The 27,583-nt window shown below is 32.0% G+C and overlaps 3 protein-coding genes across 47 annotated transcripts; 1 reads left to right on the top strand and 2 right to left on the bottom strand.

Moving 5' to 3' along the window:
• Positions 1–3,606: 3,606 nt before the first annotated feature.
• LOC146912429 (G2/mitotic-specific cyclin S13-6-like) lies at positions 3,607–10,494 on the top strand. Of its 45 annotated transcripts, none has more exons than XM_085720520.1 (19): positions 3,607–3,833; positions 4,007–4,071; positions 4,149–4,190; positions 4,276–4,374; positions 4,469–4,537; positions 4,814–4,890; positions 5,270–5,396; positions 5,496–5,541; positions 5,656–5,859; positions 5,953–6,303; positions 6,378–6,489; positions 6,608–6,736; positions 6,831–6,902; positions 7,055–7,160; positions 7,975–8,046; positions 8,178–8,243; positions 8,575–8,643; positions 9,252–9,436; positions 10,035–10,494. In XM_085720520.1, the coding sequence occupies exons 7-10, from the start codon at positions 5,290–5,292 to the stop codon at positions 6,175–6,177; spliced, it is 582 nt and encodes a 193-aa protein (XP_085576646.1). In that variant the 5' UTR covers positions 3,607–3,833; positions 4,007–4,071; positions 4,149–4,190; positions 4,276–4,374; positions 4,469–4,537; positions 4,814–4,890; positions 5,270–5,289; the 3' UTR covers positions 6,178–6,303; positions 6,378–6,489; positions 6,608–6,736; positions 6,831–6,902; positions 7,055–7,160; positions 7,975–8,046; positions 8,178–8,243; positions 8,575–8,643; positions 9,252–9,436; positions 10,035–10,494. The 45 variants fall into 45 exon arrangements, with proteins under 45 accessions (XP_085576646.1, XP_085576649.1, XP_085576666.1 ...); XM_085720523.1 differs by having other exon boundaries at positions 10,074–10,494; XM_085720540.1 differs by having other exon boundaries at positions 9,304–9,436.
• Positions 10,495–10,788: 294 nt separating this feature from the next.
• On the bottom strand, positions 10,789–13,139 carry LOC146912430 (2-methylene-furan-3-one reductase-like). Its single transcript, XM_085720512.1, has 4 exons — positions 12,840–13,139; positions 12,112–12,435; positions 11,502–11,661; positions 10,789–11,384 (listed from the first exon to the last, which is right to left on the bottom strand). Exons 1-4 carry the CDS (start codon positions 13,050–13,052, stop codon positions 11,119–11,121), a joined length of 963 nt encoding a protein of 320 aa, XP_085576638.1. The 5' UTR covers positions 13,053–13,139; the 3' UTR covers positions 10,789–11,118.
• Positions 13,140–26,052: 12,913 nt separating this feature from the next.
• On the bottom strand, positions 26,053–26,631 carry LOC146912431 (uncharacterized). Its single transcript, XM_085720729.1, has one exon. The coding sequence runs from the start codon at positions 26,629–26,631 to the stop codon at positions 26,053–26,055; it is 579 nt and encodes a 192-aa protein (XP_085576855.1).
• Between the last annotated feature and the right edge of the window lie 952 nt (positions 26,632–27,583).

The raw sequence follows: 27,583 nt of genomic DNA on the forward strand, positions 1-27,583 counted from the left end.
AGTGACTTCATGCCTGACATCACATCACAAAAAAATGCCTGACATCACACACAAGCACGTACAATTCAATAGTTCCACTCACAACAAAAAAACAATGTATTTGTTCATGTTTTGTCAAAAAAAAAAATTATTTGTTCATGTATATAGCCGTTAGCCTATGTTTTGTTTCATAAACATAATGTTAGGAAAAATTGAGACATTTTAAATGTTTTTGGTCCCAATAAAATTGAGACATTTTAAGTTTAATCTTTAATTAATTTTAATAGTTCTTTTAGTTTCTAAAAAAAAAATTGCATTCAATTTTAGTTCTTATTAAATTCAAATTTGTTTAATTATGTTTAAACTTTTACCTTTTCAAATAATTTTTGTCCAGAAGTGTTAAAAACATTACTTAAAGTTCCTTCACAAAAAATTGTCTCAAAATTTAATTTCTATGTACAATTTTTTGTTACTTTTGTCATTTAAAAAAGCTAATATTTAATTCATTTCATATTAAAAAATTCAAAATTTTAATAAATGAATATTTCGTAATGTTTTAAACTTGTCTCAAAAAATTCGTTCAAAAATTTAAGTGTTTAAGGATTAATTAAACAAACTTTGTTTTAGTAGGGACTAAAATTACATGTAAATTGGTTTTGTAGAGACTAAAAAAGCTATTAAAATTAAATAAGGACTAAACTTAGAAGTTCCAAATTTTATCAGTACCAAAAACATATTTAACTCTTGTTTCTATAACGCGGAATATATTTCTTTACATACATGTAATTAAATAGACAATCATCTGTAATCAATAATAAAGATAAAATAAATGTTGACATATAAATTGACAAAAAATAAACGATATTTATTCGTTCAAATTGATAAAGTACATCAATACGATATAAATTCAAAGTCGTTAAAAACAAAAATGATGAATATGCGAACGAACTCACAACATCAATGTTAATAGCATAAAACGGAAGAATACATATGCCTACAAATATAACTATATTCAAGTTTCTGAAATACTCATGTCTTTGAATTTGCAATGTTCACGACGTCAAAGTCATTGATTAGATTTGAAATGCTCAAAGCTAATATTTCAACTTGAATCAAATAAACACCGCATTAAGACGGGAAATCAAAAAAGCGTCGTACAAATACGGGAAACCAAGAAAAACGAGGTCGAGGAAAGACGACGAAATCACAAAAACAAACAAAAGAAGACTAAGAATACATGGAAATCACTTATTTAACTAAAGAAGAAGGAATATTGGTAAGCCGCCGTACAGAACCCACTCTAGGGGTGAGCCCTCTCCGATTGATCAATGATTGTTTGGTATTGGAATGTCCGCGGTTTTGGTAACTCGGACACGAAAAAAAAATTTGGTTGAACCTCTAATGTGCCGGTATTGCTTACAAACCATTGGCAAAATGCCTGTACACTTGGAATTCAAGCTATTTCCTTTCATATTTTACGCGAAGGTAATTGTTGTGCTGTTAAGTTAGCTAATAGGGTCACTCGATCCATGGTGCGGTTTGGTATCGGTTTTACTTCCTGACCTGCAGGCGGAGTTTTATTTGGACCGTTGTGGTAAGCCTAGCTACACATTTCCTTAGGCGGCTGTTTGCTTTCTGTTTCCTTTTTTATTATTTCTTTTTCTTTGAGGGTTTTGATCTAGCCCCCCTCTTGTAAATATTTTTCTCCCCTTTTCTTAATAATATTTTTGAGTTTAGAGGCATAGGATGGGGGTTCTTCGAGGTACAAACCTAGTTGGAATGTCGTTGTTTCCCCTTGATGTCTATCATTTCTTCTGGTTTAACGAAAAAAGACTAAAGAAGAAGGAAAAACAATTTTGAGGGGTGATTTTGGGGTCAAAATTGACCCTCAATCACCCCACCCACAAGAAGAAGTAAGGTGGTGACATATACAAAATGTGTAACGTGAAAAAACTTCATGTGAGGGACATTGCATAATCCAACCTCGAACGCTTATTTATTCTCTTATAAAGTTAAATTTCTAACTACTAAACTATTTGACTAAAAAATAAAAAATCACGAGAGATAGAACAATTAAATCTTTCACCAAAGAACGTTAGAAAACTACTACTCCAGAACCCAAAGACCTTTCTTCTGTTTCTCTCAAGTTTCTCAGCGTGTTCTCCTTCACGTTGTTTTTCCAAGTCATAAATCATTTCCAGGTGATTATAAAAAGCAGAGCAGGTTATCCAAACTCTTGATTTGTACTATAAATTTTCATGAAAAGATTGGACTTTCAAATGGTAAAGACTAGTTAGTATATATGTTCGTAAAATTTCAAGATTGTAAATGAATGGAGAAACAAGGTTTTATAATGTTTTTTAATTATATATTGTGTAGACGGATATTGCGCGTTGATGGTTTTGTTTCATTTACTTTACTTCATTTATAGTTATTTATAAGAGAGATAGACTGATGTGATAGTTTCGTAGGATCCACTTATGAGATCCACTAAATTACTAATTTAAGTTGTATGTTTATAACTCTAATAAATGGATAAGCAAAGTCGAACTTTACACTGAATCATGTTTTAAGTTTGTGTAAATTATTCTCCCTTTCTTCAAAGATAATGATATTACAACACCTCCTTTTCTCTTGTTTCAAAACATACACAATTCTCTCTTCAAAAATGCAAAATTATATATTTTGATCCAAATTTATAATTTTTGTTAACTTCATTTAACCTTGTCAAACAATTTTTTATTTTACCAAAATGACCTTCTCTGTCCAATCTTTTTTCATTGTCATATATTCCATCCTCCTCATTCCATTGTGGAGAGTTTATCCCATCAGCAATCGTCGCGTTTGATGTTAATATATTCTCTTAAGAAAAAATATTGCACTTGCTAATGTTGGTATATTTGTGTTGGAGCTTTGAAATGCTCACTGAATTATACGGAGACTCTTTTTTGAGAAGTCAAAAGGAGTATAATATTAAAAAAAAAACGGATTAGATCAATCTAAATACAAGGTGTTCCTACCAAGGAAACAAAGCAAAGTGTCAAAGTACAATGGAAAATAAACACCGTGCAAAGAAGATAAAAGCCAACAAAAGGCGTTACTCGGTGGAATAACCAATACAAAGAGACAAAGATGTCTTGCTCCACCAAGTATGGAAATCAAAAGCCAAACTAAGCATAAACACCTTAAACGGCAGTCATGAATGAAATTTCACCATGTAAACAATCTGAACGATATATGACTCCTTATTTTGAAAAATTCAGAGATTCTGCTCCTTTCAAACAATCCAAATGAACGCCATCTAAATCATTTGAAAGCAAGTGTGAATATCTTTCCTAAACGTATGGGCACCATCAAATTCTCAGCCAATTCATAATGGAGTACCAAACAATGCCTTAAAATTTTTAGTTTAACAAGTGATTATTTGACATATAGCAAGGGATTACTACTCCTTTGATGACTAGGGAATCCGATAGATGAATTGGATACAAAATAGGTCATCTACTAAACTAAATAAGAAAATAAATGTCCGTTGATTTTACAATTTTGCCCTCAGAAGGGGTATTTTCGTCATTTAGTAATTGGGTGAGTGTTCCCATATATATGCTAAATTTCCTTCTTTCTCTCATTTCTCCACCAACTTTCTCTCACTACAAAACAGATTTCTTTCCCTTCTCTCTCTAAAAAAACAAAAACGTGTTCTTCTCCTTCTCTCTTCTCAAACACGGCCTCACTTCTCTTCTCTCCTTTCCATCAAATTTCACACATGCAAATATGATTTTGTAATCTTCAGCCTAATCTAATGATCTAACAAGTTCTAATTCTTCATTTCACCCACTGAATTCTGATTTATGGTGAGTTTTGTTTGATTGGGTTTTTGTGTTTTTGTTATTTCACACACTCAATTCTGATTTATGGTGAGTTTTGTTTAATTGGGTTTCTGTGTTTTTGTTATTGTTAATGAAATTGTTAATTATGTTGATTTAATTGATGTTTTTTATTTGATCTTGTGATTTTGATTGTGTAGGTATGAAGAGGGCTGGAGAAGATAGTTGTTGATTTTAATTGTTGTTAATCTTTGATCAAAAACAGGTTTAGCTACAATTTTTTTAATTTATTTTCAGTTAATTAGTTTTAGTTTTTAAGTTGTTTACTGATTTTTTTTCCAGGACACTTCTAGATTTTAATCTATGATAATTTCATCCCATAAGGTATGTTCTATGTAAATTTATATTTAAATTGAATGTAAAAATTGTAGGCTCAAAATATTGATGTTGTAATTGTTTATTTCAATAGATTGTCTTGATAAAGAAATGTTGAAATGCACAGTGAAAAAGAAAAGAGGTGTTATCCAGTGACAGATTTCTGAGTTGCAAGTAGGCATATGCTAATAATGTTATGACCACTTGCATTTTGGACTAACTTTTGCATGACTTTTGTATCTACTGGTTTATCTATACAGTAACATGGTTTTAGCATAAATTTTCAGGAGGAGAGAGGACACTAGAGTGGGAATTGGCAAGGGTAAAAGTTTCTGCTAGCAGAATCATAATTGAAGGTAAATTACTTTTTTCTATGTAAGCATATAATAAATCAATTTTTCAGCTATAAATTACTTTGTGTTACCAATTTATGATATGAAAAGTTTTTTATTTGTGGGCTGAACAGGTGATAAGTTTTATGTGTATGTTGGTCAGGTTTAAATTAGTGATTTCCTGGGTTTGTTGATGATAAGTTTTCTTTGTGTAGACTTGAAAGTTTGATTGATTTTTAATGAATTTGGTTGATGAATCTAAATTTTTAATGTATTTTTCATACTATGCATATGTGGCAGAGGCAACACCAAAGCGTTTGATGAGGGTGATGGAGATTCCAGGACTCACTTTGGAACATCTTAAAAGCCATTTACAGGTATCATAATTTTTTTCGTGCACTGAATCCAAAAACTATAAGAGTTTGAGCTTATTTGATTTTCTGGTTATTACACAAATACAGTATAGTTCCTTATACAAGAATTGTATAAAGAATTGTATACAAGTATAGTTCCATCTCACGTTGAATTTTTTGTGATTAATTTGTTCTGTGTATATGGGTCTATCAAATTTTCATAGATTTTGAAATGAAATCTGAGGGTGGTTTAGTTAAGTATTAGGGTTTATGTAATAATCTGGAAAATGTTTAGTGAATCCACGGGTGGTACCTTTGTTGTACATTTTTCTGCTATGGTGTGATTTATAATTTTTGATCAGTGAAATAATGTCTGATTTATGCTTTTTGTTAATGGAATTAGGTGAGAATAAGAAAAGGAATATGGGGGTTGAAGGAAGAAACAGAAAGGTACTTCAAGATATCCAAAATCTTGTGATCAACCCGGCAGATCTTGGTGCTAATGCTAATGTCACCAAATGCCTCACAAGGTGCTGATTCCATAACTTTACAATTGAAATTAAATCATTACCACATGTTGTATATCTTTATAATTTGCCTGATTTTATTTGTTTTTATTGTTGTTGCAGGGCTCAGTTAGAGGCTCTTGCTCAAGCCGCAACCGAGAAGAACAAGGTACATTTGTTGTTGCTGTTATCATGTTTACTTTGTTCCATTTTCAAAGGTTGTGTTTCCTTAATACATTGTATCACTAAATTTGTTTTGATGGAACTCTTTTTGTTGTTGTAGAACATTGTTCCTGCAGCAAGGGTGGAACATGCTCAGCAGCAATGTAGACTAATAATAAGAATGGACATAATTTGTCAAACACAGACTGCTTGTAGAGTTGTGCCCAAGGATTTGGTTGAGAACATTGATTCATCTTATAAGGATAATGAATTGACTGCAACTGAGTATATTGATGACATCTACAAGTATTACAAACTCTCTGAAGTAATGTTCTATGCTTTGTTTTGTGTTTCTTCTCTATATATATCTCTACTTTTTTAACATTCTCTAATATTTTGACTTTGATGAATGACACAGGATGATGTTCGTGTGCATGATTACATGGTTTCACAGCCAGATATAAATGCTAAGATGAGATCAATTCTTATTGACTGGTTGATTGAAGTGTACAGGAAATTTGAACTCATGCTGGAAACTTTCTATCTGACTCGATATTTATTGCCCATATTAGATGGATTTGGATCTGATGATTTGTCAAAACATTACATATATATTTTGTCAAAAAAGATATGCAGGCAATAACAATGATAGGGAATGAAGAAGGCATTCGAGGTTACTTGAAGGGTAACGTACCATAGGTTTGCATCGCTACGTATTAGGGCCATAACTTATAGAGTCATCCAGCTCTTTGCTTATGAAATTTTTAAGGTTAACTGTCAATTATCCTTCACGAATTTATTATATCACATGTTCAGGTCTAAGTTATACTTTTGGATTTGTAGAAAATATTAAAGGGAAAAAACGATTACCTCTCTGTTGTGGGAAGACTTGAAGCAGATGCTTTTTCAGCCATGACATCAACTTTTTTTGAGTAATAACAGTTCTCATTGAAAGGTTTAGTGCTTGTGCTAACACTCTTGAGCCACTTTCTTTCTTTTTGTAAAGTAACTTTTTATATTTTTCTCATACTTCAAATGTCAATATATCTTACTTTGTTAATCATTTTCTTTAGATATTTCCCGTTTTAATGAAAAAAATTGTGGCTTTTCTTGGTGGCCTTGAGCATGGTAAGAGAGGAAAGTTTTGCATTGTGTTGGAACTTGAGTTTCAAGGTGTCAAAAAGAAGTTCACCATGCCTCAGGTTTATGGCCACCCCTTTTTTAGTTGCTTGATTGAAGTATTGGTCTTCCTTATCCTTCATTATAACTTAATATACATGGTGTACCAATTTTCAGAGTTGGCCTGTACGTACACCGAGGCCTGTTGCATCAAAACTTGCAGCCGATACTCCTCTTCTTACTGGTCAGGTAAGCACAATTTTTATTATCAGAATCAAACCTAGCTTGCATGCATTGCCTTAGTAGTCTGAGTGAAGGATTTATATTTATTGGCTGTTGGTCTCCTATATTTCTTCTTGGTGAACCAAGTGATAGTTCTGGTTGTGTCTTTCACTTGGCAGGTTATGAGAAAGATTTGTTAAAATATGTTCGTGTCAGGGAGTTTGCTCCAGAATGAGAGTTTCATGATCCATGTCATTCCTTCATATTACCCAATGTCATCTGCAGGTAAACAATTATAGGTTTTGATTATGAAATGAATTATAAAGAATACAACAACTTTGTTTATATTTTTTGAAAAGAATTATGAGTTTGACTAAAACTACCTCTCATCGGTCTTAGTAATTCCACTTTGATGATATTTCATTCAAGTGGCCTCTGTCAAATCTGTGTGCTCAATCACTTTCTGAGCAATCATAGAACTTATATTCAATTAGTTTCATTGTTATCCTAATTAAGCATAAGGGATGTGCTTTTCAATTTTTCAAAATAAGAACTGTTGCTAATTAGAATCAAACAATATAGCAGCTCTTTGCTTATGTTAGTTTACTATGCAGATTTTTAATTTAGCTTTAGAAACTGTGATATACACACACACACACACACACACACACACACACACACACACACACACACTATTGTTCTAGATGGTTACACCTGGTAGCACAATTGTGGTTCATACTTTTATGTATTTCGTTGTGTCAACGTTGTTGGCTTCTTTCAAGTGATAGGATTCTGAAGGTTAATTCATTAACTGTGTTTGTGTTAAGAATCCTTAGAATAGCCAGATAGAATAGCCCACATAATCGTCATTTTTTGTCGGAAATACATGGGATAGTTTAGAATTCAGAAGCCAAAAAAGGATGTTGTTTTGGATAAGAAAAGAAATGCTCTGTCAGCTGGTGTGAAGCACTCCAATTAGACTACATAATGAAATTAGACTGAATCAGGAAAAAGTGAGGCATCAAAGTTTAGGTGTTCAATTATTGTTTACAGATCTTAGTCTTTCAACTCACATAGGATGATTTATTCTTTTCATCAGGGACCTTTCTTATAATAATTTTGCTGGAGATCTGCCAAGTTCATTTGGTTCCTTGATAAACCTTGGTAGATTGTAAGTATCTTCTTTCATACGCCCCTCATTCTGTTTCCTTTATTTGATTTTCATTCCGTCTTATACTAAGAAAAGATTTTACTAAATTACGGGTCATGTTGATTTGATCTATAATGTGGTACTTATTGCAGGTTCCTGCAGCATAACATATTTATTCGACCAGTCACATACCTGACTGAGCTTCCACTCATTGATTTGTATGTTATCTCTACGCATTTCTCACGTTTACACTACCATTATTTGCTAATTTTTTTTTCTTCCAGCAACATTCAGGAAAATCTGTTTAGTGGCATTCTCCTACAACATTTTCAACATATTTATTTCTGGTTTTTTTTTTTTTGGAGTGAGGTTTGTTAATGTGCAAGATATTTTTGCGGCCTTGGCGCAGATATAGCATATACTCCTTCTTGATGTGTTTTTAAAACCCAAAATACCGACTCATTTCCAGGATTCCTTAATTTGCTATCTCTTTTAGTTTTGTCTTTATTTGTTAATTTTTCTGATGTCTTCGGTTTCTTTTCTTATTAGATAAATGGCAAAGCAGTAATGCTAGATGAGATAATAAACTATGTGCAATCACTGCAACAACAGGTTGAGGTAAGACAGCAGTGCCTTGCAATCTTTAAAGTATTAATTTATTACTACTATTCAAGGTTCAAACTTGACCTGTTTTGCACTGTGCACATGCTTAACACCAACGGAAATGAAAAAGGGAAATACTTCTATAAAATAATATAAAGGATTTAATCATTTCACTTAATAATGAATATTAAGAGATTGTTTTATGATAACTACATGACTTCAATTCCATTATATTTTGTTTTTTTTTTTTTTTGTGGCTATGCATCTTATTTTGCAGTAAGATGAATATGTGGGGTGTCCGGGGTTCGAACCCCGGCCCCTGCACATATTGTGCATTATCCCATACCAAATGAGCTAAGCTCATGGGGACTTTTTTGCTTCCTTTTCTATCAGATGTAATATTGATCTTTCTTTCTCAACCCTCAACCTCCTAGGGCGATTCACATTCTCATAAATACTTCAATTTATTTATTTTTTGGATAGATAAATACTTCAATTTAGTTAATGGAATATTTTTATTTTTGAAATAAATTATACAAATAAAGTATGACCCCAATCAAATTAAGGATATGCATGTTATTATTGAAATAAAGTTAATGTTATTTTAATTTTGCCTTCCATAGGTTTCCTTGCTGAATGTAATCTTACTCGAGACATGCCACACACATAATGCAGATATCTCTCTCAAATGAGATTTAAATATTATCTCCTCATGTTGTGAATGGATGTGATTTATTTAGTGACGTTAAGAATGTAAGCAGTTTGATAGTTGAACTGCCATGGACCAGAGCGGCTCTTATCCAAGGATGTAAGTGAGGATCTTAATCATACAGATTTAACTCCTTGGAAGTGAACTATTCACTTTGGAGGGTAAAGTAAATGATCTAAATTGTTGATGAGAAATTTAGCTATTGATGTACTGATATGCTTATGCCAAATCATAAATGTGTCCGAATATCAGTCATGGTCTCATGGATCTTCTCATCGACTGTTGGCATTACTTACTTTATCTTCCAAAGAAAATTATACACTTTAGAAAAAGATGCAACTTATTATCTGGAAATTGTTCAATTAACATTAGATCCAACTTTCATAACATCAATCATCTTGGTTGCAATTTTATTGATGTTTTCATTATATTCTTAAAGGATATTGCGTATTAGCAATAATAGAGGATACAAGTTATATTTACAAAAGTTTCTAAATTGCAGTTATTCACTTTTGTCAAAATTCTACTGTGGTCATGTTAAGAATACAAGTTTGCTAACCTATCCTACACCTATATGTTCGATACTAATTATTCACATTGTTGATGATCTTAGCAACACCACTATATGAAAACTATTACTTCAATGACACTTAGAAATTATTTTGTGTATGATTTTTCCTTATTCCCATTGCAACAGCAATCTTTCTTTGTCTGTGCTGATAATGATTCGAAACAGTTTGGAAGCTGCACTCCCGCAAAGCGTTCTTCTGATGAAAAATATCGTAACAGTATCGCATCTACCGATTGTAACCTGACACAGTTTTCTTCCGCCAAGTTGGGCAAAGAAATTAAAACGAAGTGACCAGTTTCATCCTTGGGTATTTTTTGGAAGATATGCCATTGTATCTTGCGAAGTTATTTGATCTGCGGTCTATATTGTTATATCCTTCGCATAATGGCTTTTGATTTTGCATCAGCCATGGCTGCTTTTGGTTAGGTGTAATATATTAAGTTTGACATCAAAACTTACTACAATAAGTGTGTTGTGCTCAAATATGATGCATGTAAATATCCACTTTGTTGTACTTATAAATAACTCTGTTTATATTAGTATCTACTAAACTCTGTGTTTATATTAGTATCTACTCTTCATACCAGATTACTCTTTGTATCATATAAAACCATAAAATTCTGATAAATAAACAATTTGAAGGCAAATGCAATATTCTTATATGCCTGTAATATCTATGTTTCAAATCAGTTTACTTTTAAGTATATTAAGAAATTTGTGTTTGCCTGTAATAATCTATTCCTTTATAACAAATTTTTTCGAAAAAAGGCAATTCACCCCGTGCGAAGCACGGGTTTGTAACTAGTTTTGATAAAATAAAAAATTATTTAACCGTAAATTGAAGAATAAGTCTTTAATAGTGTTAAGACCCACAAAAAAGTCACGCCACAATTTGCCTCGTGACACAATTCAAAGTATCATAGACAGTACTGCACATCTAAGATCATGTTACAATTTCCCAAATCATGCCACGATTTTTCCATAATCAAATTTCTAAATTGTTGAACCAAAATCGGGCCACGATTTTTTTAGAACTTCAATATCAATTTTGAGCCAATTTCCAAACATTAACGATTTCTTGGATAATTATAAAAAATAACAAACATATCTCTTAGAGATTTATTACTACATAAACACACAAATACACTTTCAAGTAGCCAAAATAGTACAAATTCAAAGCCATGAAATTGATGTGCTTGATTATTCATGCTCATGGAATGGGATGAATAACTATTTTCCCAATAGCTCTATTAGTATTAAGATAGGTAAATGCTTCCACAGCCTGAGAAAATGGAAAGGGACTCTTAGGGTCCAATATTGGTTTCACTTTGCCATTTTCCAAATAAGGGAGCAATTTCTCCAACACAGCTCCATCTGAAGTGAGTAAGAAAGGGATAGCTGGTGGAGTTCCAGGTGGTAATATTGTCACAACTTTTCCTCCTTCATTGGCAGCCTTCACTGCCCTCTCACTATCACCTATTTTTGAAATAAAAAATATTAAATAGGTTTTTAACTATATTGTTTTCTTGCAATGAAAATTTACACATAATACAACATATTAATAAGGATTTAAATTTAGAAGAAATATCTTACCTACTGCATCATACACCACATCAAACTTTTCAGTTAGTTCTTCATAATTCTCCTTTGTATAATCAATTGCCAAGTCTGCTCCCAATTTCCTCAAAAAATCAAGTTTTGTTGTGCTAGCAGTAGCTGCAATTCTAGATGCCTCAAAAACATGCTTGGCTAGCTATAGTCCAAAACAAATAATTGCATTCCATTAGATGACAAAATACTACATTCTATACTTTATGTATTACAAAAGCCAACTTATATTGAGCAATGAATAAGTTAAGGACGAATTGTTTGGAGAATCTGTTTGGTTTCTGGTTGGAACAATCTTTAGTCGGACTTTACTTATCTTCTGGTCAAACCTACAGATTACCAAGGTCACTTTTCTCGGGAAACACAGAATTAAAACAAAAAATGTTCATCTTATTTATTACGGATTTACTACTTATCTTCTGGTCAATCTTTAGTTAAGGACAAATTGTTTGTGAAAACCTGTTATATTTCTGATTAGAACAATTTTTAGTCCGACTTTAACCAGGTTCTCTTTTCTTGGGAACAAGGGATTAAGACAAAAAAAAAATCTTATTTATTCCTAGTATATAGTATCTTTAGAAAGAAGAATTCAAACCTGAATAACAAGAGATCCAACTCCTCCAGCACCTGCAAGAACAAGTAGAGATTTACCAGAAGAAAATTCAACTCTTTCAAGACCTTGATAAGCAGTAATTATTGCTAAAGGGAGACTAGCAGCTTCAACAAAACTCAAATTTGATGGTTTGTGAGCAAGTACTTTTTCTTCAGCAACAGTATACTCTGACAAAGTACCAATAGTTTTTGGATTGTGTAAAGTAATCTCATTGATATCACCATAAACTTCATCTCCAACCTTAAATTTCTTCACTTGGTCTCCAACACTAACCACCACACCAGCTACATCATATCCTGGCACAGTCTTCACACCACCACGCAAACGAGGAAGAAAAAAAACATGTTATTTAGCATTATGTTTGTGAGTTTCATTTTGGTACCTTGTTGGTGTTATACGCCGTCAAGAAACTACGACCAATCATAAGTGTGATTTTAGAAATAATTAAGATCTAAGTAGACGCTTTTAATGATCTGCCTGATTGCATTAGATTGCCGGTGTAAAAATTATTTAATTACACTAACGGTGCATATGAATTAAGATAACAAATAGAATCAAAAGCAAAAACATTATATGTTTGCAACGGCTATAAACAAAGAATTTTTTTTACAGGACTAAAAATATAAATGAAAACTTCTACGGTACACTCGCAAATTGAGGTTTACTGATACTCTTGAAATTTAAGTCATAGATGGTAATAGAAACCTTACTGGCAAAGGAGAGTCAATGTCCTTGAAATGACCAAGAGCCCTCTTAATATCAACAGGATTAAGGGCAGCAGCTACAACCTTGATGAGCACTTGATCTTCTCTAGGGTGTGGTGTACGGACATTAGGATCAAACTTCAGAATTTCTTCTATGTTACCATATTGAGAGTAAACCCAAGCTTTTGTATGAGATGGAATACTATGTGTGCTTGCCATGATCACTTTGCTACTAAGAGGAAAAAATATATAAAAGGGTATTTAGATGTAATATAATGTTGAACTTTGTGTTGGTGTTTTTTGTGTGAAAAATATATCAAATGACTATTATTTATAGATAGGAGTTGTATGTTACAATGCATGAATACATTTCTTTTTTCTACTTTATGTCAAATTAATTCAAGCAATGCATGAAGATGACTTTGGGGTCAAGTTCATGAAGTGATGTAATGGTATACGAGGGAGCAATCTCATTCAACCAGGAGCATTCTGTTTTGTAATGTTCCCTCAACTTGGCTCTCCAATATATTCTACCAATTAGACTAAAAGTTATGAATCGTTTTTAATTAATAATTAAGTTTATACTTCTGCAATGCATAAGTAATTTAAAATTATAATCAATAAAAAGGTTAAACATGTGAGTTTAACTCGGTTAATATGAACTTTGCATTATATAGACAGGAGTCTGGGTTCAAACCCTATATTCATCATTATTTACTTTAAAATGTGAATTTATAGCCACTGACTTACCGATAAAAAAATAATTCAATATCTATAAATTGAGTCAGCTCGGGTATAAGTTCAACAAAGACGGCTAAAAAATTTTTTTAGCAAAATTAAAAGCCTCGTATTCAACTATTTTCAAAATTAAAATTAATAAAATCTTATATAAAAGTAAATAAAGTTTTCTTTCACCAAATGATTGCTTTCTAGTTACTGTGCATCCTTCAGTGACTTCATGCCTGACATCACACACAAGCACGTACAATTCAATAATTCCACTCACAACAGAAAAAACAAAATGTATGCATGTATTTAGCCGTTAGCTTATGTTTTGTTTCATAAACATAATGTTAGGAAAAAAAAACCAGACTTAAATTGTTTCTTTAACGGGTTTAATTGGATAGACAATCAGTCCAAATCAATTTTAGATTTTAGAACACTAATAATGATAATATAAATATGTTTAGGGTTTAACATGTTGCACATGTTAAAGGAACTAAAAGTAACATGTTTTTTTATTAAAATCAATAATAAATTATTAAAATATTATGCATAGATTACAAAACAAACTTAAAAAATATTAACATGTGTAAATTTGTACATGATAAAAAAACTCTGTAAATATCATACACATACATAATGTTTAACATGAAAAACATCATGTGAGGGTATAAAAATCAGAGTTAGTACAAATAAACCTTCCACTAACAGACACGGGAGAACAACAACAATCCGTACATCAGCAATGGTGGAAACCAATCAACAAAGCACCACTTCCATACAAATGGATATTCCAAAGACAAAAATTCAATAAAATATGAGTGAATAGACTTTTTCGTCTTTCAATTTGTAAGCACTGGTCAATTTCATCCTCAAATTATTTATTTAAAATAGCTAAAACGTCCCTGAATTTTGCAAACGTCGATCAATTTTGTCCCTCCGTAAAGTCTCATTGTTAACGGTGATGACATGTGACGTTAAGCGCTGATGTGGATTATCAACTCACATGTCACGTATTCAGGGATGAAACTAATTGAAAATTTCGAAATTTTTTTGGCCTTTTTTTCTTAATTGAAAGTCATTACAAAATTGTTTCACTGACAAATCAATCCCTGAATTTTTTTTTTTTTGTCAAGATCCCTGAATTATTTATCTTTACTATCAAATGGATCTCTGATACTATCACATATATGCTAAAAATTAAAAGAATGTGTTTAATTGTTATTTATTACATTTTACATGTTTGAAATGAAGTTTCTTGACAAAACAGCTAACTGACAAAAATTTTAATAACTAAAGATGAAAAACATGGGCTGCCTCCCATGAATCACATGTTTAATGTCACTGACTTGACCTTTAACACTTTTTGTTCTTCTCTATGAAGCTCGGATACGAGATACGATACGGATACGATACTGCACCGATACGCCGATACAGAAAAATTTCAAAAATCAAGATACGATATGGCTGGGATACGTTAATAAAAAATTATATAATTAAATATACAATATACTCGTAACCATTTTTTTTAATATGCAAATATATTAACAAACTAAACAAACCAGTCATAGGCTCGTAGCACATCAACATAAATATAAATAATATTGATGATTAAGAGATAGATGATTAGTCAATTACATTCACAATATATCCCAAAGAGAGCACCATCAATGATATCCTATATCCAAAAGGAAGATTGTTAGTGTTATACTATATCGACCCAAAAAAGAAGCACTATATCCAAAAAAAAAAAAGAACACATCAGTACTCAAGAGTTAAGTTATTGTACTTAACATTAATTGGGAAATATCGGGGCAGGTATCGGTGCATTATAATTATCAGATACTCTCCCAATATGTATCGGGAAGTATCGGATAATTATTTTTTAAAAAAATTAAAGTTTAATCATCGGATACTCTCCTGATACGTATCGGGAAGTATCAGGCAGGTATCGGTGCAGGATACACAGGGGATACGATACGTCACCCATTTTGAAGTATCGGGGCTTCATAGTCTTCTTATTCCCCTTCTTCCATGTGCCAGAGTTCTAATCTCTTGACCCTGGTGTCACCAAGTACATCATCCCAAATCTCTATACAATTTCTTTTACAAATTCTATGGACCTTAAAGGTGCGAATTTTGTTCTTTACCCAACACATTTTGCTCATTTTCAACTGAAATTTCAAAAATACCCATACGTGAGTTAACTCACGTTAGTGTTAAATCTATGTGACTTAACTCACGCAGAGATTTACACAGAGATTTATACTAGTGTGAGTTAACTCACACAAAAATTTACACTACATGAGTTAACTCACGTAGCGTAAGTTAATTTACGCAAGGGCATTATAGTCATTTCAGTTGGGAATGAGCAAAATATGTTGAGTAAAGTGCAGAATTTTAAAGGTGCATACAATCGTCTCTTTGGTTTGACACTCTTATAAAACAAATTTAAGACTTTTGGCTTCACCAAGTCGCCTACTTCAAATTCTTCTCTCAACAAAGGTGTCCATAGCCCTTGCCAAGTACTATCCTAAAGATATATTGTCTCTTATCTCTTCATTTGGTTCCTTAACCTCGTGATGTTTATCCTTAACCCCCTTTTGATATTGAGACCCTTTTTTTTGTTGTTCACCTCCCGGGCCTTCATATACCTTCACTATAAGAAGCATTGAGTAGCTCCATGACCTTGAATTTTGCTCTCCACCCAGCACATTTTGCTCGCGCCTTGCAAGTCTTCCAAATATACCCTTGTGTTAGTTAAGTCACGCAGCGTGACTTAACTAACACACGTTGTGAGCAATGCGTGACTTAAGTCACGCATCACTGGCCTATGCGTGAGTTAACTCACGCACGTTGGCCGGTGGTATGTCCACAAGAACAGACGTTTTTGTGGACGGTGGTCACATTTTCAACCTTCAATCCACACGTTTTTAACAAACTTTAAACGTTTTTTTTTACCACATTTATGGTAGTTACAACCTAGGCTCCCATTTCTACCTATAAATACATCTACATATTTCCCTATTTCCTCACACCATCTCACTTTCTCCCCCTCCTCACTCTCTCTCCCTCTATTTCTCTTCTTTTTTTCTTTTCAATATTCTTTTTGGGGTAAAAAGTGATCAATTTTCGTCGGGGTAAAGTAGTGAGTAGCCGACTTGAGGAAGTGATCGACCCGTGGGATAATTTTAAACCTGTTTTTTTAACCGCAGAAACTTTTTACCGTGGGTAAAAAGAACTTCTTGTGGTAAAAAAACCAGATTTAAATTTAGCCCAAGGGTTGATGATGTATTTTCCCCAAGAAGGCTGCTCACTATTTTACCCCACGAAGGTTGATTACTTTTTACCCCAAGGAGAAAATAAGTAGATATAGTGAATAAGTTCAAACTTATTGTATGAATTATTGTAATGTATGAATTATTAATAAAATGAGATATTATTTATGCCTCAATTTTGTTCCTTTATTTTATATTTGCTTTTAGTTTCTAATGTTGTATTTACCTATATTTATATTTGTATTTATTTAAAGAATAATATCGAATCAATAATTTAGAATAAAGTTAAGAAAGTAATTTAGATTAATGTAAACAAAATAATTTCAAAATAAAGTTAATAAAATAATTTAGAATAAAGTTAAGAAAATAACATAATTTGAATAAAGTTAATATAAACAAAATAATTTTGAATAAAGTTAATAACATAATTTGTAAATAGTAAATAAATTTAAAAAAAAAAAGTAGCCTTGTGCCACTTAACTTGCGCCACGTGACTTAACATGCGCATTAATTTACACTTGTGCAAGTTAACTAGCGCAGGGGCATTTTGGGAATGGCTGCAGGGTGCGAGCAAAATGTGCTGGGTGGAGAGCAAAATTCCATGACCTTTCCATTCGGACTTCATTATAAGAAGCATTGAGTAGCTCCATGACCTTTCCTTTCGGATTTAGTCATGTTAAAAACCACTTATTCATCGTTTGATCGGACATCAACCTATCCTAACTCAACATCTACCATGGCTTTGGTTGTAGCTAGAAAATGTTGACCAAAAATCAGAGAGAAACATCAACAACAACAGCAATAACAATAATAATAATAATAATAATAATAATAATAATAATAATAATAATAATAATAATAATAATAATAATAATAATAATAATGCTTAAATGCACTTTTGGCCCCTTATGTTTGCCGTCATAGCAATTTTGACCCCCTATTTTTGCCATGTTTAGGGAAATATGCTCTTTTGGCCCTTTATCTTTGAAAAAAAGTTGCAATTATAACCCCTTTTTTGGAACACGTGGCGGCTTCCAAGCATAGTTGGGAAAATTAGAGGGTCAAAATTGCATTGTTTTTATTAGTGGGCCAAAATTGCTACGGTGGCAAATTCAAGAGTTAAAAGTGATTAGGTCATTTTCAAATCACTTTTCTTTTGTTAGTTGATAATATTATGCAGTTACTATAACTGTTCATTTATAATCACGACGGATTTAGCATTTTTTTTTTTTTTGAAGAACGACGGATTTAGCATTTGTTACTTGATAATTTTGTGCGAGGAGTGATATTTGTACAACCAATTGTTGTACAACTTGTGTGACAACCCTTTTTCTCTCTTTTTATTGGATAAAAAGAATAGAGAGAGAATGAAGAAGAGAGAGAATAAAAACATATGTGAGTATGAGAGAGAGGGTTGTCACAACAGTTGTCAAAAATTGGTTGTACAAATATCATTTCTCTTTTGTGCAAGTGCAATTACTATTTACTATAATTGTTCATTTATAATTACGAGAGATTTAACAAAATAGTTATGATTAATGTCTTGCCTTATAACTCTCTTCTTTAATCGTTACTTTCTAGGTGACGTTTGGTATGGGAAAGGACTCTTTTTTCCCATGATGGGAAAATGTCCTTTACAACCATAGATTTAATAGTATTTTAATTGGATGGCTGAGATTGAAGAAGTGATAATTGTTTCAACTTATTGTTGGTCATTGTGTAGGAAAAATTTCTACCCCACCAATTAATTAAATAATAATAATGCAGTAATGGGTCACACAAATTTCAAACCCAATTTGAGTTGATTTTTATTTTCAAATTCCATAATTAATTAAATGTACTCCATTTATTATTATTATTATTATTATCATTATTATTTGTTATGTTATTTATTATTATTATTAGAGAACACATGGATTACAAGATAGTATGTAGTAAAAATAGAGATAATAAAGTTTCTTTATTTAAAACAACATTGATCGGTAAAAACAAAATATTTAAACCAAAATTTACAAAACAGTAAAAACAAAAAGGCAAAATTTCCTTTAAAAAAAAAAAGAAAGAAGTCTGAATCAACATAAAAAAGGCAAGTCTAAATGAGTGGCTAATATATTTCTAATTATTTTTTTTATTTTTATAAAATAAAAAATCCAGAAATGAGAAAGAAAAAAAATGAAGTTCTTCAATCTTCATCTCAAACCCAGAAAATTCAATTTTTTCATCAACCTCTTCTTTATCATCTTAATTCACAAAATTAAACCAAAAATTAAATGTACCCATCTATACTAACTTTAAAGGTTAAAATCCAAAACGATGAAGAAAATCACTTTGAATCAAGAACAAAAAAAGTGAAGAAGGGGATGGAGAAAGTTTGGTTTAGAAGAGTAAGAAGTTGATTTCTCAGATCCAAAAACTTGAACCCCAACTTCTATTTTTAAGTAAGCTGTAAGAGGTGGCTAGAAGACCCAAGATCAGAAAAAACTTGTAATCCTGCGGATTAACGGTACAATAGAGTTCATGAAGTGGAGCTTTTGATTTTTTTCCCTTACTGGAAATGCGGGAGGCGCAAATCTTAGATCTTACCATGTCTGATGGGAAGGAAATGAATGACCTAATCTTCTAAGAATAGAACTGAGGTGAAGTGAAGCAATAGCAAACTGAGGAGGTGCATTAGAAAAAACAAACAAAATTAAAAAACAATATTTTTTTTTCTCAAACAGGTTTTGAACTGACAGGTGTCCTGCAAAATGGGAGCTTTCCCATGGTGGGAAAATACTCGCCATTCCCAGGCTAAACGCCACCTACTTTCTAATGTTTTAAGTGAGCCGGTGATCATTGAAGGTTTGATCGTACATTAAAACTTAGTATCACAAATACGATAATACAATATGTTTAAAGACATTATTGACTATACAGGTTAAACTAGGTCGAATCTCTAAATTTAGGGTTAGTAGTTATTGGAGACCTAGATCAATTCATATATTCTTAAAACATACAAAAATAATTAAGAACAAAGATTATATGAATAAAGACTAAGCTTGCAAGTGCATAAAAGAGTACTCTACGATTACATGATTCAAGTTATTACAAAGAAGATCATCTACATGACCCAGTCTAATAAACTTAGCTACTCGTGATAAAATTAAACATAAACAATGAGTTTTGAAGAATTATACATGAATAGATAATGATGTAGGTGATTGGAATCTTTTTTTTCCAAGTGATATCTTTACCCACACCATTCTCCCAAAATCGAATTCCTCGGCTTCTTTGCGACAAAAATTAAAAACTTGCTAATTCAAAAAGTGAAATAGATTCTAGAAAATGCTGGAATAGAAACTGAAACTTTAAATTTACTGAAATATAAATGTTCCCTGATAAGTCAAATTTTATGCTTGTTGCAATCTAGTGGAGGGGAGAGAGTTTTCTAAAACATTGAAAAGAATGCTGCAATTTAAGCAATTTCAAAATTTGAGTTTGACAAAGTCATCAAAAATTGTTTTTCCCTTTATTAGCATGAAGGGTAATTCAAATGGTTTGTGAGAGTAGGATGTAAAATTTGAGGGTAGGAGGTAAAATATTAGCAGCAAACTATTTTGCTTCCCATACAAATATATTTTTAGACTATATAAAAATTTGTTAAGACTTTTAGTCCCTGCAACTGTTTGATGTAATATAGTGTGTGTGGGTGTGGGGGTTGATGTAAGATTTTTACATCTCATAAAACTATTTATACGTGAGCATAATAGGATCGTTTCCACAGCGTATATCTTAGCATTTCAACGTCATTTGTCATATTAAGTGTTTGGGTATAAATTGTTTGTTTGAGTAAAATTATTTTTCTATTCGACATAAAAGTAAAACGAGAAGAGATATGGCTATTTCGCTTGGGGTCAGAGATATCAACCAAGCGTAACAGCTGCAATCTCTCGATCAATTAACGGATTCTAGCTTTTTAAACGATATTATCACAATCACTCGACAATATCATTCGTGTCCAAATGATATCGTTATTTCTAAGGGATTATTTAAATGTCGATTTCCCAAACATTAAAACAATCACAAAATCAATCGGATCGTTTAATCGACGATTTCCCAACCAATTAAATGACCCAAAAGCATTAAGTTCTAGATTAAAAGTGATTATCAAATATTAACATCTATGTCTAGAGTGATAACTTAAGATAGATTGTTATTCTATTTCTTAAATCCAAAAGTATTTGTCAATATCATTTTGAATCTCAATAAAACATTAAACACAAGAATAACAACAATATTGAATAAATAAGCTAGAACCATATATTAAAAGATCAAAAGATTACATAATAGCTTGTTTGAATACCTCAAAACCCACAAGAGTAGATGTAGCTACATATGTCTATGATAGCTTTGCAAAGGATGAAGAAAAGATGAAGATTCAATGCCTAGATCCATGATGTCTCAACAAATCTTGGGTTGAATCTACTCTTAACTACCTTGCTTTGTGTTTCTCTCTCTAGAAAAGCCCTAGTTCTCTCTCTAAAATGCAGAAAATGTGAAATAAAACAGTAATTGAATCCGCTGGAAAGAGAAGAGAAGACTATTTATATGGGCCAAGTCTGCGTAATTTCGCTAATAGCCAAATATTTCGATATTAGTGAAATGCACGAAATCTGCTTCTGCACCAATGGAATTGCTCCACGTGTCCCTTATCCACTTGAACTTCCTGAAAGTCACTGAAATTTCGCTGATGGCGAAACCTCCCTGGAAGATTTTCGCTATTAGCGAAAATCTCGCTAATAGCGAGTTTCTTCATTTCTGCTTTTGGGCTTTGCTTGAAACTCGCTATTAGCCAAAAAAAACTCGCTATTAACCAAAAACTCAGTTTTTGCACTTTGATTGATTTTTTAGTCCTTGCTTGTATTTTCCTGCATAAAAAGGTAGAGTAAGGCACATACAGCATAAATGGCATATTTGCATGAAATTGGAGCTTTTCCATAGATAACTTGCAAAACAAATCATTAAAGTGCCTAAATTAACACAAGAATTATATTACTTTTGAGCACTTATCAGGGGTGTTTTCCAAAACATTGAACAAAGTTGTGTCTAAATAAACCAAGCCCAAACTTGAGATTTAGAGGATTTATGGGTAGGAGTACGAGTGGGGGGTATGGAGGGTAACATTTTCTAATATTTTAATGAATTTAGTCAAGTGTTGCCAAAATAACTGGAACTATTAATCATACAGCCCAAGCCCAATAATATAGTTAAATTTTTGCTTATTGAATTATTTTATTTATTTTTTTGATAAAAAAAGCTACTTAATGAATGTATGGCCAATAATCTGCACAATTTTTTTTTTTGGAAATAACAGACTGCATAAATTTGATTTATATGTTTCTTAAGATAATCTGCATAAATTTAATTCATATGTGATATTCCCTCAAAAAAAAAAAAAATCATATGTGATATAGCAAGAGTGCTAAAAACACTATTTTTAGAGGAGAGTGATCACTTATTGTGGTGGTGTCAAAGAATAAGAAAATACAAAAGGATTTTCAGGTTCGTAATGTCCGTTTTATGGGTAGGTTATCAGATTGATTCAGGGTTTTTCTTTGGGTTACATTTTTTTCTTTAAATCTTTGTTATGTTTTTCTATTTTTTCTTCTCTTGATATGATTTTCTTCCCCCAACTTTTGTTTAACATTTACCATTGAAAAATATTTTGGTTCATGTATCGCTTCTCCTCTTGATCTAGTTACTTGAAAACAACTATTTTCAAAACTCACTCGGACAATTACCCTCATATTAGATGAAATTCGCACGGGTCCTACCACTTTATATGAGATTCACATTGGTTTTACTCCATAAGAGAGTGAATATTGAAAAGCATGTTTCTAACACTCTTCATGGCATCACTGTTAACCGGTAAAATAGTTGGTTATCACGTTGCACTTATCTCCCATAATGAACAAGAAATTGAGTGAGAGCATTGTCTAAAGCATCTAATCAATGCCTATTTAGAATTTTATAGTTTTAATTAGTTTTTAGTGTCAATTAATCATTTTGAACTAGTAATGGTTGTTGTAGATGTTTGAAGATACAAGATGAGGAATGGCTTGAGAGATCAGGGAAGCTGCAATGTAGATTAGAATTTCTTCGCTAAAGACGTGGAAAGATGCAGCACCCTAGATCGCTAGTTGGGTCATACAACTAGCATGAACTCATGGAACCACTTCTGGTCATTGCTTAAGGAGTAAGAATTCTGAGACAGCGCCAATGATTGGAGTACGAGGAATATAAGGGAATATGCCTAGAATAGGTAGGATAAGATAAGGACAGCTCATAGGAAAATGACCAAAGTGTACAACTTGTAGTGGTTGGCCTTGTACTATAAAAGGACAACAACATATTGGTGCCAAGGATCCAAAAATATGATTGTGAATTGGAGTGGCCAAGTTCCTGCGAGGGTTAGCAATTTTAGAGTTCTCACTCCATCTTATCTTCTCCATAGATGAGCATGACTGCTAGTTTTTAGAGTTTTAGCGTTAGATTATTTGGTGATATTTTTAGCACACCACTCTCTTTCAAGGACTGTAATCTTGTACTGCCTCTATTCAATCTATCAGTTTAGCTTTTCATTTTTCATTTATGTTTTATTTCATCTTCATCTCTAAGGTTCAGCTCACCTGAGCTAAACCAATTATTGTTTGGAAATGGTGAGGCTATGATACTCTTTTCTTACGATTTATAAAGCTATAGTTTCGCGCTTCTTTTAAACCAACTAATTTAACTCAAAATATTTAAAAGTAGAAATTAATCTCTTTTACTTCTAATGATATAGTTCCCTGAGACCGATAGGGTATGAGAATGGAACATCTTTGTTTGATATAAGTTAGTCCCTATGCATACAAAAGGTGAAGAGATGAAGATAGACTACTTTGCACGAGTACTAGATCTTGGGAGAGGCTTTAGGCGCTAAGAACTAATTAGGACTCTTGTCATAGGTCAAAGACTCAACAGATTAACACTTCGGTGGTAAATGTTGATGACTTAACCTAGCAACGTTGCATGTTAAGATTACATGATTGTATTCCCACCAGTAGTCTCACGGGTTTAACATGAAGGTTGAGTGTACAACACTCCCAGTGGCCACCAAATTGCTATGAAGCCATAGAAAGTTATAGCTCTGTAGATCGTAGTGAAGTTTTGTTTAAACCACACTTTTTACTTTGAAAATTTCTAAGTGTTTTTAACTGTTTTCCAAACCTTTAATTTTTAATTGTAACAAATTGGTCCTTTAAGTTTTTTTTATCACTTATGTCCTCTGAGTTTATTAACTGTAACAAGTTCGTTCTTTACGTTTTTTCCGTACCAATTAGATCCTTTAAGTTATTTAATTGTAACAATTTCAGATCTTAAAAATGTATGTTATTCGGAGCTTAAAAGTTACAATTGAATAACTTAAAGGAGCTAAGTGTTACAAAAAATACTTAAGGGTTAATTATGTTTTTGGTCCCTACAAAATTGCGACCATGTAAGTTTAGTCCTTACTTAATTTTAATAGCATTTTTAATCCCTACAAAAAAAATTACTTATAATTTTGAACCAAAATTTTTAATCCCTACAACAAGATTGCTTATCAGAAACTTATTTTGAATCACGTAAGAATCCTCTACCGCCACATTTTTCATTCATTTTTTTTTCCTGATAGAAACGTAATTTTTCTTTTGGGTTAATTAGGTAGAGTAGTCCAAACATATTAATTTTATAATGTTGGTCCAAGATTGTATGTCTAAGTTTTAGAGAAATTTTTTTTGGTATGCCATTGGATACATTCATAAGGAATTGCACCTAAATTTGATGAAAACAAATATTTTTAAGAATTAAAAATATAATAATATGAAGTTCACAAAAAAAAATCTATGGTTATCAAAGGAAAATTAATGAACTATGATAGTACGTCTTTGGTTACCAAAAAATATGTCGATGCAAATTGAAAAAAAAGCATGTATATCTAAATCTTAGTACTGTAACCAAAAAAAAAAAATCTTAGTACTGTCATTGAGCTGTTATAAATAATCAATGTGAGACTTATAAATGAACAATAAATGATATTTTAGAGAAATAAATTGATTAAATTATGTACTGAATGCGTTGCTTTAAAGTGTTAATTATGCCAGCAAGTTAGAAGTACTTGGACAATACGTGTACACTCTCAAATTTGTATAAGCAAACACCATGTTTATATGACACGTTCATATGTAGTGGGCCTTTGCAATCACATATGGGTGCCTACTCTTATAAATGCAATTCATCAAATCAAAATGTGAATCTCAATTAATATTTAAAATGTGAAGACTATGATACTCTAAAGTTTGGTTGTATTTTATTTTAATAAAATTAAATGATACTCATTTAAATTGACAAAATACATCGATATAATATAAATTTAAAATCGTTTAAAATATAAAGGATGGTCTGCGAACAAACTCACAACATTAATGTTAATAGCATAAAATGGCTGAGTATTTATAACTATATTCAAGTCTCTGAAATACTCATGTTTTCAGATCTACAACGTTGACGATATCATTGATTGATTGAATCTGCACCTGTTCAAATCCAATCTTTCAACCTGAATCAAATAAACATCGCAATAGGACGGGAAATCAACAAACACACCACACAGAGACGAAAAATCAAAACAAATAGAGTAGTGCAAAGACGGAAAAAAAATCACAGAAACAAACAAAAGACTGAAAATATGTGAAAATTAGTTAATTAACTAAAAAAAGAATGAAAAACAATTCGGAGGGGTGATGTTAGATCAACTTCGGTAGATAAGAAGAAGAAAAGTGGTGACGGCTAGAAAAAGAGTGTTTGGTTGTATTATTGTATATCTAATAACCATTTAACTTCAGTCAAAAAAATAAAAAATAACCATTTAACTATTCAATTTTTTTTAGCAGATTTAATTATATCAATGACATGTCATCTTTTTTGTATTAATTTATTTAATAACAAAATCAAATTTTAAATGAGATTTGCTTATAGAATACTGATATCCAATCAAACTTATTTGATCATATTTTCAAGTGGATTTGGCTTCCATGTTGAAATTGCTGTATTTAACCAATAATTATATTGGTTTTGATTATCATTTGGGTTTCGCTAAGATGTTTTCAAAGAACATTTACATTAATTGATAAAAAAAAAATTTTTTGAGAGAAAGGTGCTTATAGCATTTCATTAATAATAATGGATTCAATACAACTTGGGATAACATAATAAATTGTGGGACTAGCGGAAATGGCTTCTCTTGCCAAGGCATGAGCCGCCGCATTCGCTTGTCGCCTAATAAACTCCACTCTGGAGTTTGTAAAATGTGCAGAGAACATCTCCCTGCAAGCCTTCATAATGCTTCCAAATTTTGTATTGTTCGTATGGCGTGAATGGAAAGCATCCCTCGTAACCTTCGAATCGAGCTCAAAATCAATATTATTAAATTGCATATCTTGCATCCATTGAATAGCATGAAAAAGGCCCAAAGCTTCGCCAACAGCCACGGGGTAAAGATAATCAAATTGCAGCACTTTAGCTAACACAAAAGTTCCGGTATCATCCCGTAAACAAACCCCTATACCTGTCCTTTGAAATTCCTCCGAAAAAGCCGCGTCAACGTTGCACTTAAACCTCCCGAGACTTGGCGGTTTCCACTGCTGAACAGCAGTGCTTATATAGGCATTCTGTTGCTGCAACATGGTCTGCTGAACCATGACAGAAGGCAGCTGCTGGCCAGCAACCTGCTGTGACATGCGCTGCTGAACTGTAGCAGAATGCACGTTCGGCTGCGGTGCATTCTGCTAAAAATTTAACTAGACAATGTTTCAAGTTTGATTTTTCTTAATGTTAATTTTGGTGAACTATCTTAACTTCCTAAAAAAATTAATATATAGAAATTTTGTGGAGTAATATTGCATTGAAGTTTAAAAATAACCATTATAAATCTATACTATTACCTTTCAAAAAAAAAATCTATACTATTAATAACCATACAAATGAGTTGTACCATATTGTATTTTAAAAGGGTCATGTTAACTTGTGATCTAAGAGCACATGTTAAGGAACCCAAAAAGAGTAATTTTGCATTGGAAATCATAATATTGTAACTTTTAAGAAGTCAAATGCACGACTTTTGATACATATATTTCTATAATGAGTTCCTTAACATGTCCTTGAGTGCACAAGTTAGCATTTGTCATTTTAAAAATAACCATTATAAATCTATACTATAAATCTATACTTTTAACTCATCTTAGAATTGTCTCAACAAATTTTTCCTCAAAAAAAATGAGTCCCACTAGAACGAAAGGGATAGTGCATTTGAGACTGAGGGGCCTATACACATTAAAATAGCCATGCATATTTTTCGTAGTGTGGATCCACATTAGGTCAGATCAGTCAATTGATAAGTGATTGGTCAGTCACCAATTGCAATTGCATTTTGACTTTGGACAATGGATTTGATCATAAACAAATTTAACTGGTCACACACACAGTTTAAACACACTGTTCGACGGGTTCCATACATCAGAAAGTCAAATTTTATTTACTTGGGTTCCATACAAGTATAAATAAAACGTTGACTTTTCAAAAGTTTTTTAACTAAAGTATCATTTGCCTTTTTTTTAAATTACTCGTTTCAGTCACATTTATAAGCAAAAAATAATTTTTTAAGTACATTGAATAATTAATGTGTCTAACATA

Source organism: Medicago sativa, chromosome 6 (assembly GCF_051527215.1).
Source record: "Medicago sativa cultivar Bolivia chromosome 6, Bolivia_mono, whole genome shotgun sequence".
Classification (NCBI taxonomy): Eukaryota; Viridiplantae; Streptophyta; class Magnoliopsida; order Fabales; family Fabaceae; genus Medicago; species Medicago sativa.

Excerpts from the sequence above, each read along its gene's own strand:
- LOC146912431 (XM_085720729.1), bottom strand. The coding sequence starts at position 26,631 with ATGTCACAGCAGGTTGCTGGCCAGCAGCTGCCTTCTGTCATGGTTCAG.
- LOC146912429 (XM_085720520.1), top strand. The coding sequence starts at position 5,290 with ATGGGGGTTGAAGGAAGAAACAGAAAGGTACTTCAAGATATCCAAAAT. Across the intron at positions 5,542-5,655 it reads CCGCAACCGAGAAGAACAAG|AACATTGTTCCTGCAGCAAG; the intron begins GTACATTTGTTG and ends TTGTTGTTGTAG. Across the intron at positions 5,860-5,952 it reads AGTATTACAAACTCTCTGAA|GATGATGTTCGTGTGCATGA; the intron begins GTAATGTTCTAT and ends TGAATGACACAG.
- LOC146912430 (XM_085720512.1), bottom strand. The coding sequence starts at position 13,052 with ATGGCAAGCACACATAGTATTCCATCTCATACAAAAGCTTGGGTTTAC. Across the intron at positions 12,436-12,839 it reads ACATTGACTCTCCTTTGCCA|ACTGTGCCAGGATATGATGT; the intron begins GTAAGGTTTCTA and ends GGTGGTGTGAAG. Across the intron at positions 11,385-11,501 it reads TGTGGTGTATGATGCAGTAG|GTGATAGTGAGAGGGCAGTG; the intron begins GTAAGATATTTC and ends TTTCAAAAATAG.